Here is a 21,102-nt window from a genome sequence, read left to right on the forward strand (position 1 = left end):
GATATTGTTATTATTATCATTATTATCACATGCCTGGAAGAGTCCAGTCTAACAGAGTTGGTAGACACGTTCCCTGCCCACAAGGAGTTTACAGTGTAGTGGGAGAGTCAGGCATTAAAATAAATTACAGATATGGACGATACGGACATAATCACAATCAAACATACTATTATGTAATATATGATATGTAATAAGTAATACTGTGTAATATTACAGCTATTGATTATATACATATAGTGGTATTTGTTAAGCGCTTACTAGGTGCAAAGCACTGTTCTAAGCGCTGGGCGGATACAGGGTCATCAGGTTGTCCCACGTGAGACTCACAGTTTTAATCCCCGTTTTCCAAATGAGGTCACTGAGGCCCAGAGAAGTGAAGTGACTGGCCCACAGTCACACAGCTGGCAAGCGGTGGAGTCGGGATTAGAACCCATGACCTCTGACTTCCAAGCCTGGCTCTCTCCACTGAGCCCCGCTGCTTCGCTTACTGTGTGCAGAGCACATGGTGGAGCGGATAGAGCCCGGGCCTGGTAATAAGAGGTCATGGGTTCTAATCCCGGCTCCACCACTTATCTGCTGTGGGACCTGGGGCAAGTCCCTTCACTTCTCCGTGCCTCAGTTTCCATGGGTTCGACTCCCGGCTCTACCACTTGTCAGCTGTGTGACCGTGGGCGAGTCACTTCACTTCTCTGGGCCTCAGTGACCTCATCTGGAAAATGGGGATTAACTGGGAGCCTCGCGTGGGACGACCCGATGACCCTGTATCTCCCCCAGCGCTTAGAACGGTGCTCTGCACATAGTAAGCGCTTAACAAATCCCAACATTATTATTAAAATGGGGCTAGAGACCGTGAGCCCCACGGGGGACAGGGACTGCGTCCAACCCGATTTACTTGTATCCGCCCCAGGGCTTGGGACAGTTTCTGGCACATAGGAAGCGCTTAACGAGTACCATCATCCTCCTCATCATCATCATTATTATAATCATGATTAAGTACAACAGAGTCGCACAACGTGACCGCAAGGGGAGGAGCAGAATTTCAGGCTCCTAGTGATTCAGAGTCCGTGGCCTCACACCCGAAGCCACAATTTTGGCTTCCGCGGCCACCGGCCCCCCCCCCCCGAGGTTGCGGGAGGCCTCGGTGGCCCCTGCTCTTCTCTTTCCCGCCGGGAAAGTGGGAAGCGGGGTGGGATGGGACGGGATCTCCTCGATGGCTCACAGTCTTAATCCCCATTTGACAGATGAGGTCACTGAGGCCCAGAGAAGTGAAGTGCCTCGCCCACAGTCCCCCAGCTGACAAGTGGCAGAGCTGGGATTCGAACCCATGACCTCTGACTCCCAAGCCCGGGCTCTCGCCACTGAGCCCCGCTGCTTCCCCCAAGACTCTGAGCCCCATGTGGGACAAGCTAATGACCTTGTATCTACCCCAGCGTTTAGAACAGTGCTAGGCACGTAGAAAGCACTTAACAGATACCTTCGTTATTATCATTAAAATGGGATTCGTGATAATAAGAATAATAATGTTGGTATTTGTTAAGCGCTTACTAGGTGCAGAGCACTGTTCTAAGCGCTGGGGGAGATACAGGGTCATCGGGTCGTCCCACGTGAGGCTCACGGTCTTCATCCCCATTTTCCAGATGAGGGAACTGAGGCCCAGAGAAGTGAAGCGACTCGCCCACGGTCACCCAGCTGACAAGTGGCGGAGCCGGGAGTCGAACTCATGACCTCTGACTCCGAAGCCCGGGCTCTTTCCACTGAGCCACGCTGCTCCCCACGTGGGACAGCCTGATGACCTTGTATCTACCCCAGCGTTTAGAACAGTGCTTGGCACGTAGAAAGCAGTTAAATACCATCATCATTATTATTAAAATGGGGTTAAGACTGTGAGGCCCACGTGAGACAACATGATGACCTTGAATCTACCGCAGCGCTTAGAACAGTGCTTGGCGCATAGCGAGTGCTCAACAAATAACATAATTATTAATCCCGGCTCTGCCACTTGTCCGCTGAGTGACCTTGGGTAAGTCGCTTCACTTCTCCTGGCCTCAGTGACCTCATCTGTAAAATGAGGATTGAGACTGTGAGCCCCAAGCGGGACAGGGACTGTGTCCAACGCGATTTGCACTCCATCCCAGTGCTTAGTACAGTGTCTGGCACATAGTAAGCGCTTAACAAATATTATCATTATTATTAAACAGGCATCTTCCCTGGAATTTGTTGAGCACTTACTGTGTGCCAAACACTGTACTAAGAGAACCAAGAGAAGCAGCGTGACTCAGTGGAAAGAGCCCGGGCTGGGGAGTCAGAGATCATGGGTTCGAATCCCGGCTCCACCGCTTGTCAGCTGTGTGACTTTGGGCAAGTCACTGCACTTCTCTGGGCCTCAGTGACCTCATCTGGAAAATGGGGATGAAGACTGGGAGCCCCACGTGGGACAATCTGGTCACCTCGTATCCTCCCCAGCGCTTAGAACAGTGCTTTGCACATAGTAAGCGCTTAACAAATGCCATTATTATCATTAGTATTATTATTATTTCTAAGCCCCTGGGAGAGTCCTCTGTTGGTTGACACATTCCTTGCCCACAAGGAGCCTCCAGTCTAGAGGGAGCAGCTCCCCGGTCAATCAATCAAATTTCTTCAGCGCTTACTGGGTGCAGAGCACTGTACTGAGCGCTTGGGAGAGTCCAATACAACCACACTCAGCCACATTCCCTGCCCGCCACGGGCTCACGGCTTAAGAGTTTCGTTCGGCCAGGGTGGGAGAGGAGGGGCCCGGGGCCAGGATTACCCCGGATCTCCCCCGGCGCTCAGCGCGGCGCTCGGTACATAGTAAGCGCCGAGCCAACCCCACGACAATTTCTGGTCGGGTTTCAGCTGCAGGGGACCCTGCGTGTCATCCTGGAGCCGCTGCTCATCGACAAGCCGTTCCTGGGGGCCGTCACCATTTTCTTCCTCCATAAACCGGTGAGAGTCCTCCCCGAGGGCCGGGAGGCGCTCAGGAAAGGGGCCGGAGGACAGAAATCAGGCAGCGGGCCTCAGTGGAGGTGGGGGAGGGATCCCGGGTGGGGAGACCGAGTCTGGGGTGGTTCCCCCGGCCCAAACTGGACTCTCTGCCCCTCCCAGCATCTGGAGATCAACTGGACGGGCCTGACCAACTTTTTGGACGCTCCAGGGATCAAGTAAGGTTGACCGGGCGATGGAACGGGGCAGTGGGGGGGGTCAAGGGACGGAGAGAGGGGATCGGCGGATGGGGGTAGAGGTCAGCGAGCGGGGGGGTGGAGGTGGAAGGTAGGAGACAGGGCACGGAGGCCGGGTGTGGGCAGATGGGAGTTGGGGAAACGGAGGCCGGGAGTTGGGGGACAGAGACCGGGTGATTCTCTAATGAATTCGATCATTTATTGAGCACTTACTGGGTGCAGAGCACTGTACTAAGCGCTTGGGAGAGCCCAAAAGAACAATAAACAGGCACATTCCCTGCCCACAATGAGCTCACAGTCTAGAGAAGCAGCCTGGCTCAGTGGGTAGAGCCCGGGCGTGGGAGTCAGAAGGTCGTGGGTTCTAATCCCGGCTGCGCCACTCGTCTCCTGTGTGACCTTGGGCACGTCGCTTCACTTCTCCGGGCCTCAGTCCCCCCCCCCCCCCCCCCGGAAAATGGGGATGGAGAGTGGGAGCCCCATGGGGGATAGGGAATGTGCCCAACCCGATTTGTTTGTAATATAATAATAATGTTGGTATTTGTTTAGCGCTTACTGTGCGCAGAGCACTGTTCTAAGCGCTGGGGGAGATGCCGGGTCATCAGGTCGTCCCACGTGAGGCTCACAGTTAATCCCCATTTTCCAGATGAGGTCACTGAGGCCCAGAGAAGTGAAGCGACTTGCCTAAGGTCACCCAGCTGCCGAGCGGCAGAGCCGGGAGTCGAACTCACGACCTCTGACTCCGAAGCCCGGGCTCTTTCTTGATCTCCCGGGATGCCAGGCAGGGGGACCACCCAGACCCTCTGCGGGGGCTCTGCAGCTTCTCCCCATCCTCCCCCTCTCCTCTCCCCGCCGCCACCGTTGGTATTTGTTAAGCGCTTACCACGGGCGGAGCACTGTTCTAAGCGCTGGGGTAGACATAGGGGAATCAAGTTGTCCCACGTGGGGCTCACAGTTTTCATCCCCATTTTCCAGATGAGGTCACTGAGGCCCAGAGAAGTGAAGTGACTTGCCCACAGTCACACAGCTGACAAGCGGCAGAGCCGGGATTCGAACTCATGACCCCTGACCCCAAAGCCCGTGCTCTTTCCACTGAGCCACGCTGCTTCTCTTCTCACCGTCTCTTCGCCCCCTCTCCCCTCCCCATATTCTCCCCCACTGAAAACTCAAACCCCCAAAACATAAAAGGTGAGAGGCAGCCTGGCCTAGTGACCAGAACCCGGGCCTGGGAGTCATGAGGTCGTGGGTTCTACTCCCGGCTCCGCCACCTGTCAGCTGACAAGTGACAGAGTCAGGATTCGAATCCATGACCTCTGACTCCCAAGCCCGGATTAAAACTGTGAGCCTCACGTGGGACAACCCGATGAGCCTGTATCTACCCCAGCGCTTAGAACAGTGCTCTGCGCATAGTAAGCGCTTAACAAATACCAACATTATTATTATTATTCTTAAGCACTTACTACATGTCAAGCACCGTTCTAAGCGCTGGGGTAGATACAGGCTCATCAGATTGTCCCACGTGGGGCTCACAGTCTTAATTCCCATATTACAGATGACATAATTGAGGCACGGAGAAATGAAGGCTTGCCCAAAGTCACACGGCAGAGAAGAGGAGGAGCCGGGATTAGAACCCGCCTCCTCTGATTCCCGGGCCTGGGCTCTTGCCACTAGGCCACAGCAAAGTGCGGGTGCTTAGAACAGTGCCAGTGCTTAGAACAGTGCTTGACACGAAGCACTTAAAATATGCCATCATTATTAGTATTATATTCAGATTATATATTGGTTATTAATAACACCTGTGATTAAGACTGTGAGCCTCACGTGGGACAACCCGATGACCCTTAGGACAGTGCTCTGCACATAGTAAATGCTTAACAAATGCCAACGTTATTATTATTATTATTATTGTATTAGAATCTAATAATAATAACAATGTTGGTAGTTGGAGAAGCAGCGTGGCTCGGAGAAGCAGCGTGGCTCAGTGGCAAGAGCCCGGGCTTGGGAGTCAGAGGTCATGAGTTTGAATCCCGGCTCTGCCCCTTGTCAGCTGTGTGACTATGGGCGAGTCACTTCACTTCTCTGGGCCTCAGTTACCTCATCTGTAAAATGGGGATTGAGACTGTGAGCCCCACGTGGGACAACCCGATTCCCCTGTGTCTACCCCAGCGCTTAGAACAGTGCTCGGCACATAGTAAGCGCTTAACAAATACCAACATTATTATTATTATTATTTGTTATTATATATTATCGTTATTATTATATTAGAATCTAATAATAATAATATATTATATTATATTATACAGAGAAGCAGCGTGGCTCAGTGGAAAGAGCATGGGCTTTGGAGTCAGGGCTCATGAGTTCGAATCCCAGCTCTGCCACTTGTCGGCTGTGTGACTGTGGGCGAGTCACTTAACTTCTCTGTGCCTCAGTTCCCTCATCTGTAAAATGGGGATCGAGACCGCGAGCCCCACGTGGGACAACCTGATTCCCCTGTGTCTACCCCAGCGCTTAGAACAGTGCTTGGCACATAGTAAGCGCTTAACAAATACCAACATTATTATAATAATGTTGGTATTTGTTGTTATTATTATATTGGAATCTAATAATAATAATAATGTTGGTATTTGTCAAGTTATTATTATATTAGAATCTAATAATAATAATAATGTTGGTATTTGTTAAGCCCTTACTATGTGCAGAGCACTGTTCTAAGCGCTGCGGTAGACACAGGGGAATCGGGTTGTCCCCCGTGAGGCTCCCAGTTAATCCCCATTTTCCAGATGAGGTCACTGAGGCCCAGAGAAGTGAAGTGACTCGCCCACGGTCACCCAGCTGACAAGTGGCGGAGCCGGGAGTCGAGCCCGTGACCCCTGACTCCGAAGCCCAGGCTCAGCTGCTGCTTCCCGTGATATATGAAAGGGCCGTGTTTCCCAAGGGACACGGAGGGGCAGGATTCGGGGCCCGGGGGTGGAGTGGGGGCTTTTCCCGGGAGGGGACCCAACCGTCGGTCCCCCCGTCCCCATCCTCTCCGGCAGCGAGGTGACCGACAGCCTCATCGAGGACCTGATCGCCGCCCACCTGGTCCTGCCCAACAGGGTGACCGTCCCCGTCAAGAAGGGCCTGGACGTGAGCCAGCTCCGCTTCCCGCTGCCCTGTGTGAGTCCTGGGAGAGCGGGGGGCGGGAGAGGGGCGAGGGTGACCTGCCCGCCCTGGGGAGAGGCGTCTAGAAGAGTCCCGTGGCCTAGATGGGTCCCGAGCTGTCTTGAGCGCAGAGCGGTGGGAGCCGGGGAAGTGGCCGAGGGAGCTGGGGGAGCTGGGGGAGCAGCGGCGGGGGGAGGCCGGGGGAGGGAATAATAACAAAAACGATAAGGACGGTGTTCGTTAAGCGCTTGCGTGGCTCAGTGGAAAGAGCGTGGGCTCGGGAGTCAGAGGTCATGAGTTCGACTCCCGCTTGTCAGCTGTGTGACTGTGGGCAAGTCACTTCGCTTCTCCGGGCCTCAGTTACCTCATCCTTTTGTTAATGAAATGTACGTCGCCTCGATTCTATTCAGTCGCCATCGGTTTTTACGAGACGTCCTTCCCCTCGACTCTATCGATCGCCATCGTTTCCCGTCCGCCCGTCTCCCCCGATCAGACCGTGAGCCCGTCAAACGGCGGGGACCGTCTCTATCTGTTGCCGACTTGTCCGTTCCAAGCGCTTAGTACAGTGCTCTGCACATAGTGAGCGCTCAATAAATACTATTGAATGAATGAATGAATGGGGATTAACTGTGAGCCTCACGTGGGACCACCTGATGACCCTGTATCTCCCCCAGCACTTAGAACAGTGCTCTGCACATAGTAAGCGCTTAACAAATACCAACATTATTATTATGTGTCACCCACTGTTTTTTCAGCACTGGGGTAGATAATATTGGTATCTGTTAAGCCCTTACTATGTGCCGAGCACTATTCTAAGCGCTGGGGTAGATATAGGGTAATGGTCCCACGTGAGGCTCACATTCTTCATCCCCGTTTTCCAGATGAGGTCACTGAGGCACCGAGAAGTTAAATGACTTGCCCAAAGTCACACAGCTGACAGGTGGCAGAGCAGGGATTAGAACCCATGACCCCTGACTCCTATGCCTGAGCTCTTCCCACTGAGCCACGCTAAAGTTATCAGGTTTTCCCACATGGGGCTCACAGACTTAATCCCCATCTTCAAGATGAGGTAACTGAGGCCCGGAGAATGATAATAATAATGATGGCATCGGTTAAGCGCTTACTACGTGCCGAGCACTGTTCTAAGCGCTGGGGAGGATACGAGGCGATCAGGTTGTCCCACGTGAGGCTCACAGTCTTCGTCCCCCTTTTCCAGATGGGGTAACTGAGGCCCAGAGAAGTGAAGTGGAGGGATTGGGGGAGTAGAGGCAGAGGGAGCGGGAAGAGCTGGGGGAGCAGCGTCGGGAGGAGCGGCAGAGGCCCCGCTTCGCTGGGCTGGCGACTCTGGGGGGCCGGGCCCAGCGATGGAGTTTTGGGCAGCGGCGGGGGGTGCCTGGGTGAGCCGGGGGTGTGAGGTCGGGGGGTCCCAGGCCACGGAGACCGGGGGTGGGGGGCAGGGACGGGGGCGGCCTTCGGAAGACCCGGGTTCCCGTCCCCGTGGGCCGGGTGACCTCGGCCGGGTCGCCTAACCTCTCCGAGCCTCCGCCTCCGTTCCTCTCTTCAAATTCCCGGTCCCGGCTGGGGCATAAAGGGGGTGGACACGGGGTAGAGGACAAGGGACGGGGCCCCCCTCCCCTCCACACGCCTCCGGCCCGGTGGTCGGGTGAAAATAAATGGCTCGCACGCGGTGCCCAGGCAGAGCTTGCGACGCCTCGGTGATCGGGGCTTCTCTGTGTCTCCCCCGTGTGTGTGTTCTGTGTGCCTGTCGGGTGTCTTGTGTGGTTGCCGTCTGTGTCTGCTCGTGCCCGGCGTGTGCGTATTGGGTGCGCCTGGCAGGGTGTGATCCGGGTGTTCGTGATGGCGGGGAAGCAGCTGGCGGCGAAGGACAGCTTCCTGGGCGTGCGGGGCAAGTCGGACCCCTACGCCATCGTCCACATCGGGCTGGAGCGCTTCCGGACCCGAACCGTCCGCCACAGCCTCGACCCCGTCTGGAACGAGGTCTTCGAGGTGGGTCAGGGCGGCGGACGCCCCGGGGGTCCCGGACGGACCGGGCCCGGCCACGGACCGGCCCTGGGCACGGGCGGGGCAGATCCCGGGGGCGGACGGACCGGCCCCGGGGGCGGACGGATGGGCCTCGCCACAGACAGACCAGACCTGGGCAGACAGGCCAGCCCTGGGAAGACGGACTGGCCCTGGGCACAGACGGGCCGGCCCCGGGCACGGACAGACCAGACCCCGGGGCAGACAGACGGGCCCTGCCACAGACAAACTGGCTCTGGGCCCGGCCAGACCAGCCCCGAGCCCGGACAGATGGGCCCTGCCAAAGACAGACCAGGCCCGGGCAGACAAGCCAGCCTGGTCATAGCCAGACCAACCCCGGGCGCGGACAGACCGGAGTCTGGGGGCAGAAAGGCCAGTCCTGGGAAGACAGACCGACCCCAGAGACGGACAGGACAGACCCGAGGGCAGACAGATGGCCCTGCCTCAGACAGATTAGATTAGGGCAGACAGACCGGCCTCGGGCACAGACAGGCCGCCCGAGGCTCAGACAGACCAGTCCCCGGGGGCAGACAGACGGGCCCTGCCAAGGACAGATGGCCCTGGGCACAGACAGGTGGGTCCTGCCCCAGACAGACCAGATTTGGGCAGACAGCCCAGCCCCGGGCACGGACAGGTGGGCCCTGCCCCAGACAGACCAGATTTGGGCAGACAGGCCAGCCCCGGGCGCGGACAGGTGGGCCCTGCCCCAGACAGACCAGATTTGGGCAGACAGGCCAGCCCCGGGCGCGGACAGGTGGGCCCTGCCCCAGACAGACCAGATTTGGGCAGACAGCCCAGCCCTGGGCACGGACAGGTGGGCCCTGCCCCAGACAGACCAGATTTGGGCAGAGAGGCCAGTCCTGGGCAGACGGACCGGCCCCGGGCACAGACACATGGGCCCTGGGCACAGACAGACCGGCTCCAGGCACAGGCAGACCAGACCTGGGCATGGGCAGGAAAAACAGACCGGCCCCGGGCACAGACAGACCCATCTCGGGCCCGGGCAGACCCTGGGCGGGTGAGTCAGTTCCAGGCTGACAGATCGGCCGTGGGCACGGACGGTCCAGCCCCGGGCCCGGACCGGCCCCGGGCGTGAAGCGAGCTCTCCTCCAGCCCCCTCGGTGCGGGGAGCAGTGGAAGAGGAGGGGCTGGCTTGTTGTAGGAGAGGTGAGGTAGGAGGGGGCAAGGTGATGGAGGACTCTAAAGCCGACGGTGAGACGTTTTTGTTGGATGCGGAGGCGGAGGGACAACCACCGGAAAGCCTTGAGGCGTGGGGAGACGTGGACTGAACGTTTTTGTAGAAAAGTAATCCGGGCAGCCGAGCGAATTCATTCATTCATTCAATAGTATTTACTGAGCGCTTACTGTGTGCAGAGCACCGGACTAAGCGCTTGGAATGGACAGATCGGTAACAGATAGAGACGGTCCCCGCCCTCTGACGGGCTCACGGGCTAATCGGGGGAGACGGACGGACGAGGACAATGGCGATAAATAGAATCGAGGGGAAGGACGTCTCATTAAAACAATAGCAATTAAATAGAATCAAATCTGGACAGGAGTGGGGAGAGGCAGGAGGCAGGGAGGTCAGCGAGGAGGCTGATGCCGTCATCCGGGAGGGAGAGGATAAATCCTTGGATTAATGTGGTGGCAATTTGGATGGAGAGGAAAGGGTGGATATTGGTGATGTAGTGAAGGTCGATCCGACAAGGTTTAGGGATAGATTGAATATGTGGGTTGAAAGAGGGGCGTCAAGGATGACCGGAAGGATGGTGGTGCTGTCTATAGGGACGTGAAAGTCAGGGGAATAATAATAATGTTGGTATTTGTTAAGCGCTTACTACGTGCAGAGCACTGTTCTAAGGGCTGGGGTAGATACAGGGTCATCAGGTGGTCTCACGTGAGGCTCCCAGTCTTCATCCCCATCTTACAGATGAGGGAACTGAAGCCCAGAGACGTGAAGTGACTCGCCCACAGTCACCCAGATGACAAGTGGCAGAGCTGGGATTCGAACCTATGACCTCCGACTCCCAAGCCCGGGCTCTTTCCACTGAGCCACGCCGCTCGGGAAGGATGGGGTCTGGGTGGGAAGATAATGAGTTTTGGTTTTGACGTGTTAAGCCTGAGGTGATGGGAGAACATCCATGTAGAGATGTCTTGAAAGACTGCGGAGACGGAGAGAGATCAGGGCTGAGGAGGGAGATTTGGGAATCGTCCGCAGAGAGGTGGCAGTTGAAGCCGTGGGGGAGGATGAGTTCTCCGAGAGAGCGGGTGGAGATGGAGGCTGGAAGGGGACCCGGAACCGAGCCTGGAGGGACCCCCACAGTGAGGGGGTGGGAGGCGGAGGGGGAGCCCCCCGAGGAGACGGAGAGCGAGAGGCCGGAGAGGTAGGAGGAGAACCGGGAGAGGACGGGGTCCGGGGAGCCGAGGTTGGACAACGTTTCCAGGAGAAGGGGGTGGCCCGCAGTGTCCGAGGCAACCGAGAGGTCGGGGAGGATTAGGATGGAGTAGAGGCCGTGTGGCAAGAAGGGGATCGTCGGTGACCTTTGGGAGGGCGGTTTCTGTGGAGCGAAGGGGCCGGGAGCCAGATTGGAAGGGATCCAGGAGAGAATCGGAGGAGAGGAACTTGAGACGGCGGGTGTGGGCGACTCGCTCAAGGAGTTTGGAGAGGAAGGGTAGGAGGGAGAAGGGGCCATAGCTGGAGAGACCTGTGAAGGGAGGGATTTTTTAGGGTGGGGGAGATTCGGGGCAGGCTTGAAAGCAGTGGGGAAGAAGCCATTGGAGAATGAAGGGGTGACGATGGCGGTCAAGGAGGGAAGAAGGGAGGAGGGCGAGAGTTTTGACAAGGTGCAAAGGAATGGGGTCGGATGCGCAGGTGGAGGGGGTGGGTTTTGAGAGAAGGCAGGATATCTCCTCTAGAGATACTGATGGGAAAGATAATGATTATAACGTTGGTATTCGTTAAGCGCTTACTCTGTGCAGAGCACTGTTGTAAGCGCTGGGGGGGGGATACAGGGTCATCAGATTGTCCCACGTGAGGCTCACGGTCTTCATCCCCATTTTCCAGATGAGGGAACTGAGGCACAGTGAAGTGACTGGCCCACAGCCACACAGTTGACAAGTGGCAGAGCTGGGATTCGAACCCATGACCTCTGACTGCCAAGCCCGGGCTCTTGCCACTGAGCCACGTTGGGAGGGTTGAAGCAGGGACAGAAGGAGGGAGGGTCGGGGGAGATTTTAGGGAGAAGACACCTGATGGTTTCAATTTTCCCAATCGGGTAGGGGGCCGGGTCATTAGGGGCAAGGGATCCTTTCATTCAATAGTATTTATTGAGCGCTTACTATGTGCAGAGCACTGTGGGAGAGGCAGGGGGACAGGGGAGGGAGTTAAAATATCAGGAACAACTGGCGAGGGCAATGGGCAGGGGTGGAGAAGTAATTTTGCCGGGCAGAGGACTGGTTGGAGTTTAAGCACTTCCAGTAAATGCCACAATGATTTTTCCCTGAATCATATTTATTGAGCGCTTACTGTGCGCTGCTGCTGGTATCTGTTAAGCGCTTGCTATGTGCCGAGCACTGTTCTAAGCGCTGGGGGAGATACGGGGTCATCAGGTTGTCCCCCGTGGGGCTCCCGGTCTTCATCCCCATTTTACAGGCGAGGTAACCGAGGCCCAGAGAAGTGAAGTGACTCGCCCACAGTCGCACGGCTGGCAAGTGGCAGAGGCGGGATTCGAACCCACGACCTCTGACTCCCAAGCCCGGGAATGGTTCAGTCGTTGGGGAAATGGGATCGGCGCTTGCAGGGGAGGGAGGAAGGGGGTCTGCCCCGCTCCGTGCATGCGCGTGCACCGGGATAATCTCCTGGCTCTGAACGCTCTCTCTCTCGGCCTTCCTTCCTTTTCGAAGTTCATCGTGTACGAAGTGCCCGGGCAGGATCTGGAAGTGGATTTATACGACGAAGATCCGGATAAGGATGATTTCCTGGGCAGGTAAGGCTCACTCCGATAGCCTTTATTAATGGATTACTTAATTGATGGATTGAAGGAGAGAAGCAGCATGGCCTAATGGAGAGAGCCCCGGGCTGGGAGTCAGAAGGTCACGGGTTCTAATTCCGACTCTGCCACTTGTCAGCTGTGTGACTGTGGGCGAGTCACCTCACTTCTCTGGGCCTCAGTTCCCTCATCTGGATCATGGGGATTGAGACTGTGAGCCCCATGTGGGACGGGGACGGGGTCCAACCTGATTTGCTTGTGTCCACCCCAGCGCTGAATATAGTGCCTAGCACCTAATAAGCAATTAACAAATTCCATAATTATTATTATCATTATTTAAGTAATGTGGGTTATTAGAAAGAGCCTGGGCTCGGGAATAGGATTTGGGAAGGATCTGGATTCCATTCCCCACCCCGCCACTCATCTGCTTTGTGACCTTGGGTAAGTCATTTCGCTTGTCAGCGTGGCTCAGTGGAAAGAGCCCAGGCTTGGGAGTCAGAGGTCGTGGGTTCGAATCCCCGATCCGCCGCCTGCCAGCTGTGTGACTTCGGGCGAGTCACTTCACTTCTCTGTGCCTCAGTGACCTCATCTGGAAAATGGGCATTAAAACTGTGAGCCCCACGTAAGACAACCTGATGATCTTGTATCTCCCCAGCACTTAGAACAGTGCTTTGCACATATTAAGCGCTTAACAAATACCACCGTTGTTATTATTTATTGTCATAGAGAAGTAGCGAGGCCTAGTGGAAAGAGCCCAGGCCTGGGAGTCAGAAGGATCAGGAGTCCAGTCCCGCCTCCGCCACATGTCTGCCGTGTGGCCTTGGGCAAGTCACTTCCCTTCCTTGTACCTCAGTTTCCTCATCTGTAAAATGGGGGGGCCAATCCCGCTCCCTCCTACTTAGACTGGGAGCCCCATGTGGGACAAGGACCTTGTCTCACCTGATCATTCATTCATTCATTCAATAGTATTTATTGAGCACTTACTATGTGCAGAGCACTGGACTAAGCGCTTGGGATGTACAATTCAGCAAAATATTAATACATCCATCCCAGTACTTAGTAGATGAGAAGCGCTTAATAAAAACATAATGATTTATTCTTATCGATTAACTCCCAGTTATCTAGGTTGAGTGCTTGAGCACTTGAGAATTATTCCACTCCTTAAGGCTCATGAATATTTTGTCTACTTCATGTATTTTTTGATTCTCAATCAATCGGTTGTACTTACTGAGCACTTAGAGTATGCAGATCACTGTACTAAGTGCTTAGGAGAGTCCAATACAACAGAGTTGATAGACATGACCCCCCGCCCACAAGAGAAGCAGCGTGGCTCAATGGAAAGAGTCTGGGCTTGGGAGTCAGAGTTCATGGGTTCGAATCCCCACTCCGCCACTCGTCAGCTGTGTGACCGTCGGCGAGTCAGTTCACTTCTCCGTGCCTCAGTTCCCTCATCCGTAAAATGGGGATCGACTGTGAGCCTCACGTGGGACAACCTGATGACCCAGTGTCTACCCCAGCGCTTAGAACAGTGCTCTGCACATAGTAAGCGCTGAACAAATACCAACATTAAGGAGCTTACAATCTCGAGGATGGAGAGGCATTACTATAAAATGACGGCCGTGGACAGAAGTGCTGCGGGACCGAGGGAGGGGTGAATAAAGGGAGCAAATCCAAGAGGAAGGGGCGACGCAGAAGGGATTGGGGAAGAGGAAATGAGGGTTTAGTGACTCGGATGGTGAAAAAAGAGGTTATTCAGGGAAGGCCTCTTAGAGGAGATGGCATTTTAGCAGGGTTTCGAAGGCGGGGAGAGCGGCGGGCTGTCGGATCCGAAAGGGGAGGGCGTTTCAGGCCCGAGGGACGACGTGGGCGAGGGGTCGGCGGCCAGACGGATGAGATCGAGGTCCACTGAGCGGCAGGGAAGCGGAGCGTGCGGGCTGGGCTGGAGTGAGAGAGCAGCGAGGCGAGGGAAGAGGGGCCCGGCTGACGGACGGCGAAAGGGGTTTTCCAACGTTAAGCTTCTCCCTGTCCCTCGATCTCGTCGATCTCGCCGCCGACCCCTGGTTCACTGTATCTCCCCCAGCGTTTAGAACAGTGCTCGGCACATGGTAAGCGCCTAACAGATACCAACATTATTATCCTACCTCTGGCCCGGAACGCCCTCTAATCCGCCAGACAATGACTCTACCTCCCTTCAAAGCCTTACCGAAGGCCCATCTCCCCCAAGAGGCCTCCCGTGACTGCGCCCTCCTTTCCTCTTCTCCCGCTCCCTTCTGCGTCGCCCTGACTTGCTCCCTTTCTTCATCCCCCCTCCCAGCCCCACACCACTTACGTCCATCTGATAATAATAATAATAATGTCGGTATTTGTTAAGCGCCGACTATGTGCCGAGCACTGTTCTAAACTCAGGGGTAGATGCAGGGTCATCAGGTCGTCCCACGGGAGGCTCCCAGTCTTCATCCCCATTTGACAGATGAGGCAACTGAGGCACCGAGAAGTGAAGTGACTGGCCCAAAGTCACACAGCTGACAAGTGGCGGAGCCGGGATTAGAACCCACGACCTCTGACTCCTAAACCCGGGCTCATTTATTCATTTCTATTCATTTCTGTCTCTCCCTCTAGTCTCCTTGTGGCCAGGGAATGTCTCTCTTTATTGTTGTATCGTTCTCTCCCAAGCGCTTAGTCCAGTGCTGGGCACACGGTGAGCGCTCGATAAATTCATTCACTCATTCAATCCTGAATATGAATGAATTTCATATTCCCAGCTCTGCCATTTGACAGCTGTGTGACCGGGGGCAAGTCACTCCGCTTCTCTGGGCCTCAGTTCCCTCATCTGTAAAATGGGGATGAAGACCGGCAGCCTCACGTGGGACAACCCGATGACCCTGTATCTCCCCCAGCGCTTAGAACAGTGCTCGGCACATAGTCGGCGCTTAACAAATACCAACCTCATTATTATTATTTTAAATGAACGAGGACAAGTCAACCTAACTTCTCCGCCCCCTCAGTTCCCTCAGCCGTAAAACGGCGATGAAGACTGTGAGCCCCGTGTGGGACGGAGACGGTGTCCAACTGGATTACTCTTATCTACCCCAGCGCTTAGAACAGTTCTGGGCCCATAGTAAGCGCTTAACAAATACCATCATCATTATTCTTAGCGAATGCGTGACTTTTCAGTTTGCAGATCAGTCTTGGAAACGTGAAGACGAACCGGACGGTTGACGAGGTGTGACCGTCGGGGCGCGGGGGTGAAGTGGGTGGGAGGGAGGGCTGGGGGGAGGGGGATGGCGATGCCCCGGCCCGTCCCCTGCCCCCGAGCCGACCCCCCCCGGGGTGCCGAGGCCCCTCGCGGCCTGACCCCACCCCTCACCCCCGTCCAGTGGTTCCCCCTGAGCGACGCTCCCCGAGGCCGGCTGCACCTGCGGTTGGAATGGATGACCCTCGTGGCCGCCCAGGACCCGCCCCCGCAGGTGAGGGCCGGGGACCCCGGGAGGGAACCCCCGGGTTTAGGGGGGACGGAGGTGACCCGAAGGTCCCAGGGAGAGGTCTGAGCCTGTGGAGGGGAACACGAGGGTCCTGGGAGGGAGGGGGTGGTGTTCATTCGTTCATTTATTCATTCGTTCATTCATTCAATAGTATTTATTGAGCGCCTACTAGGTGCAGAGCACTGGACTAAGCGTTTGGAATGGACAAATCGGATAGAGACAGTCCCCGCCCTTGGACGGGCTTACAGTCTAATGAGGGGAGACGGACAGACAAGAACAATAGCAATGAATACAGTCAAGGGGATGAACATCTCATTAAAACAATTGCAAATAAATGGAATCAAGGCGATGTACATTTCATTAACAAAATACCTTCTTTCGGTCATACGATTGTATTTATTAAGCACTTTCTGTGTGCAGAGCACTGTACTAAGCACTTGGGAAAGAACAAGACAACTATAAATGGTGACAATCCCTGCCCTCAGTGAGCTCACAGTCTAATAATAATGATAATATTTGTAAAGCGCTATGTGCCAAGGACCATTCTAATAATAATAATAATGTTGGTATTTGTTAAGCGCTTACTATGTGCCAAGCACCGTTCTAATAATAATAATAATGTTGGTATTTGTTAAGCGCTTACTATGTGCCAAGCACCGTTCTAGTAATAATAATGTTGGTATTTGTTAAGCGCTTACTATGTGCCAAGCACCGTTCTAACAATAATAATAATAATGTTGGTATTTGTTAAGCGCTTACTATGTGCCGAGCACCGTTCTAAGCGCTGGGGTAGACACAGGGGAATCAGGTTGTTCCCTGTGGGGCTCCCAGTCTTCAGCCCCATTTCAGATGAGGTCACTGAGGCACGGGGAGGTGAAGTGACTTGCCCACAGTCACACAGCTGACAAGTGGAGGAGCCGGGATTCGAACCCACGACCCCCGATTCCCAAGCCCGGGCTCTCTCCACTGAGCCGCGCCGCTTCTCTAAAGACAGGGGAGACAGAGATCAATACAAATAGATAAAATAGAGATGTGGACCTGAGCGGTGCGGGGCCGGGAGCGGGGAAGAGCAAAGGAGCGAGTCGGGGGGACGCAGAAGGGAGCGGGAGATGAGGAAAAGGGGGGCTTGGTCTGGGAAGGCCTCCTGGAGGAGGTGGGCCTTCAATAGGGCTTTGAAGTGGGGGAAGAGTCACCGTCTGTGGGATTTGAGGAGGGAGGACGTTCCGGGCCAGAGGAGGGACGCGGGCCGGGGCTCTTCGGCGGGCAGGGCCAGCCGGAGGCCCGGGGAGGAGGCGAGCGGCGGCGGAGGAGCGCGGCGTGCGGCCCGGGACGGAGGAGGACGGAAGGGAGGGGAGGGAGGACGGGGCCGGGGGGTGGACGGCTTTAAAGCCAATGGTGAGGAAGTTTTGTTTATTAATAATAATATTGATATTTGTTCAGTGCTCACTATGTGCCAAGCAGTGTTCTAAACACTGGGGTAGGTACAAGGTCATCAGGTTGCCCCACGTGGGGCTCCCGGTCTTCATCCCCATTTTCCAGATGAGGTCACTGAAGCCCAGAGAAGTGAAGTGACTTGGACCAAGGTCACCCAGCTGCCAAGTGGCAGAGGCGGGATTAGAACCCACGACCTCTGACCCCCAAGCCCGGGCTCTTGCCACTGAGCCGCGCTGCTGCTCTTAACGTGGCGGTGGACGGAGATATCTGAGGGAGAGGGTGACACGGCTGGGATGTTTTTGGAGAGAGACGACGCGGGAGGCAGAGTGAAGTCTGGACCGGAGAGGGGAGAGGCAGGAGGCCGGGAGGTCGGCGGGGAGGCTGATGCCGGCTTCCGGGCCCGAGAGGGCCAGTGATTGGATTAACGAGGTAGCCATTGGGCTTATTCATTCATTCATTCTCTCATTCATTCATTCATTCCATCATATTTATTGAGCGCTCACTGTGTGCGGAGCACTGGATTAAGAACTTGGGAAAGGACAGTACAACAATATACAGATGCATATTCATTCATTCATTCATTCATTCAATAGCATTTATGGAGCGCTTATTGTGTGCGGAATACTGTACTGAGCGCTTGGGAGAGGACAGTGGAACGGTAAACAGACACGTATTCATTTATTCGATCGCCTTTTTTGAGCGCTTACTGTGTGCAGAGGACTGTACTAAGCACTCGGGAGGGGACAACAATAAACAGACGTATTCGTTCATTCCGTCACCTTTATTGCGCGCTTACTGTGTGCGGAGCACTGTACTAAGCGCTTGGGAGAGGACAATACGACAGTAAACAGGCACACATTCATTCAGTTGTATTTATTGAGCGCTTACTGTGTGCGGAGCACTGTAGTAAGCGCTTGGGAGAGGACAATACGACAGTATACGGACACATATTCATTCAGTTGTCTTTATTGAGTGCTAAACTGTGTGCGGAGCACCGTAGTAAGCGCTCGGGAGAAGACAGTACGACAATAAACAGACACATATTCATTCAGTTGTCTTCATTGAGCGCTTACTGTGCGCGGAGCACTGTACTAAGCACTTGGGAAAGGACACTAGAATAATAATCAGACACATTCCCTGCCCACAGTGAGGTGACAGTCTAGAGGGGTAAAGAGACGTGAATAGAAATGAATAAATGACCGACTTAAGCGGGGGAGGAGGAAAGGGGTGACAAGGGGGTCCCGGGGAAGGGGGACTGGGCTGGGCCATCGGGGACAACATAATAATAATAATGTTGGTATTTGTTAAGCGCTTACTATGTGCAGAGCACTGTTCTAAGCACTGGGGGAGATACAGGGTCATCGGGCCGTCCCACGTGAGGCTCACAGTTAATTCCCCATTTTCCAGATGAGGGAACTGAGGCCCAGAGAAGTGAAGTGACTCGCCCACAGTCCCACAGCTGACAAGGGGCAGAGCCGGGATTCGAACCCATGACCTCTGACTCCCAAGCCCGGGCTCTCGCCACTGAGCCACGTAGGGTCCCAGGGGACGGGGGTGGAGACGGGGAAGAGGAGCAGCGAGGCTTAGGGGAGAGAACACGGGCTTGGGAGTCAGAGGACGGGGATCAGCGCTTCGAACAGTGCTCGGCATATAGTAAGCGCTTAACAAATACCCACATTAATATTATCATTATCATTCTAATTCTTGCTCCGCCACTGTCTGCCGCGGTAGCTACTTCACTTCTCTGGGCCTCAGTGACCTCATCTGGAAAATGGGGGTGAAGACCGTGAGCCCCACGTGGGACGACCTGACGGCCTCGTATCTACCCCAGCGCTTAGAACAGTGCTTGACACACACAGTAACGTTTGACAGATGCCATCATTAGAGAAGCAGCGTGGCTCAGTGGCGAGAGCCCCGGGCTTGGGAGCCCGAGGTCAGGGGTTCGAATCCCGGCTCTGCCACCTGGCAGCTGTGTGACTGTGGGCGAGTCACTTCCCTTCTCTGGGCCTCAGTGACCTCATCTGGAAAATGGGGATGAAGACCGGGAGCCTCACGGGGGACAACCTGATTCCCCCGTCTCTCCCCCAGCGCTTAGAACAGTGCTCGGCACAGAGTAAGCGCTTGACAAATACCGACGTTATTATTATTATGAGGTTTCTGAGAGGGAAAGGTCATTTGTTCGTTCATTTATTCAATGGTACTTACTGAGCGCTTACTGTGTACAGAGCACTACGCTAAGCGCTCGGGAGAGAACGGTACGACAATAAACGGACACGTTCCCTGTCCACAACGAGCTTAGAGTTTAGAGGGGGAGGGAGGTGTGAATAGAAATAAATAAATGACAGATACGGACATAAGGGCATATGGAAGCAACATGGTGTAGGGGACGGAGCCCAGGCCTGGGAATCAAAAGGTCATGGGTTCTAATTCCGACTCCACCACCTGTCCGCTGTGTGACCCTGGGCAAGTCACTTCACTTCTCTGGGCCTCGGTTCCCTCATCCGTGCAAAATGGGGATTAAGAGCGTGAGCCCCCCGTAGGACGGCGACTGTGTCCAACTTGACGAACCGGTATCTACCCCAGCGCTCGGAACAGTGCTTGGCACTCGGTAAGCACTTAACCTAGGGAAGCAGCGTGGCTCAGTGGAAAGAGGCCGGGCTTGGGAGCCAGAGGTCATGGGTTCGAATCCCAGCTCTGCCACTTGGCAGCTGGGTGACCGGGGGCGAGTCGCTTCACTTCTCTGGGCCTCAGTGACCTCATCTGGGAAATGGCGATGAAGACTGTGAACCTCACGTGGGGCAACCTGATGACCCTGTGTCTCCCCCCGCGCTTAGAACAGGGCTCTGCACATAGTAAGCGCTCAACAAAGACCAACATTATTATTAACAAGGACCATAATTGTTATTAAGTGGTGTGGGGCTGGGAACGGGGGGGTGAATAAAGGGAGCAAGTCAGGGCGAAGCAGAAGGGGACATGAGGGTCAGGGGAAGGGGCCTGGGGTGGCGGGGGGACAACCTGCAGGTGCCAAGGGGTGGAAGTGGAGGCCGGGGGAAGGGGACGCGAGGTTCTGGGGGGGTCCCGGGAGGGGAATGGGTTGTGGCGGGCGGGGGGGGGGGGTGACATGAGGATCGCAGGGGTGGAAACCAAGGGGAGGGGACACAGAGCTCCCAGGCGGTGGGATCGGGGCTCCGGGAGGAGGGGATTCGGGGTGGGCCTGGGAGGTTGGGGGGGCTAGCAGTGGGAAAGAGGTCTGGGGGGTTGGGAGTGAAGGAGACACCCCCCGCCCCCCGCCTGGGCCCCCAGCAGGGTCAATCCCCGGCCTTGGGGCTCAGAAGGGGGAGGGGGCTGGTTTGGGGGGGCATCACGGACCCCCGTGTCCGCAGGACCCCCGTGGACTCAACACCGCCCTCCTCATCGTCTTCCTGGAGAGCGCCTGCAACCTGCCCGTGAGAGACCCCCGAGACCCCCTCGCCCCTTCCCCCGTCCCCGACCGCCGGACGGCGTCTGCGACCTCCCTGGGAGCGACCCCGGGGACCCCCGCCCCCGTACCCTTCCCTCCTCCCCACCCCCCACAAAGCATCTGCTCCCTGCCCGTAATCATCCTAATGATAATATGATCCCTGTTAAGCGCGTACTATGTGCCAAGCACTGTTCGGAGCACTGAGGTGGATACAACAACAATAATAGTCATAATAATGGTACTGGCGAATAATGATAATAATAATAATAATAATGATGGTATTTGTTAAGCTCTTACAACGGGCCAAGCGCTGTTCTAAGCGCTGGGGGCGGATATAGGGTGAGCAGGTTGTCCCCATGGGG

General features: G+C 55.4%; 1 protein-coding gene across 1 annotated transcript in view; it reads left to right on the plus strand.

The window, feature by feature from the left end:
• Positions 1 to 21,102, plus strand: part of ESYT3 (extended synaptotagmin 3) — a 65,194-nt gene that overhangs the window by 22,845 nt on the left and 21,247 nt on the right. The window contains exons 6-13 of the mRNA XM_029063267.2: positions 2,875 to 2,964; positions 3,124 to 3,179; positions 6,230 to 6,350; positions 8,172 to 8,342; positions 12,279 to 12,361; positions 15,539 to 15,587; positions 15,742 to 15,831; positions 20,664 to 20,726. Of these exons, the coding sequence (XP_028919100.1) occupies positions 2,875 to 2,964; positions 3,124 to 3,179; positions 6,230 to 6,350; positions 8,172 to 8,342; positions 12,279 to 12,361; positions 15,539 to 15,587; positions 15,742 to 15,831; positions 20,664 to 20,726 (723 nt within the window). The remainder of the gene's footprint in view (positions 1 to 2,874; positions 2,965 to 3,123; positions 3,180 to 6,229; positions 6,351 to 8,171; positions 8,343 to 12,278; positions 12,362 to 15,538; positions 15,588 to 15,741; positions 15,832 to 20,663; positions 20,727 to 21,102) is intronic.

Source organism: Ornithorhynchus anatinus, chromosome 1, assembly GCF_004115215.2.
Source record: "Ornithorhynchus anatinus isolate Pmale09 chromosome 1, mOrnAna1.pri.v4, whole genome shotgun sequence".
Lineage (NCBI taxonomy): Eukaryota > Metazoa > Chordata > Mammalia > Monotremata > Ornithorhynchidae > Ornithorhynchus > Ornithorhynchus anatinus.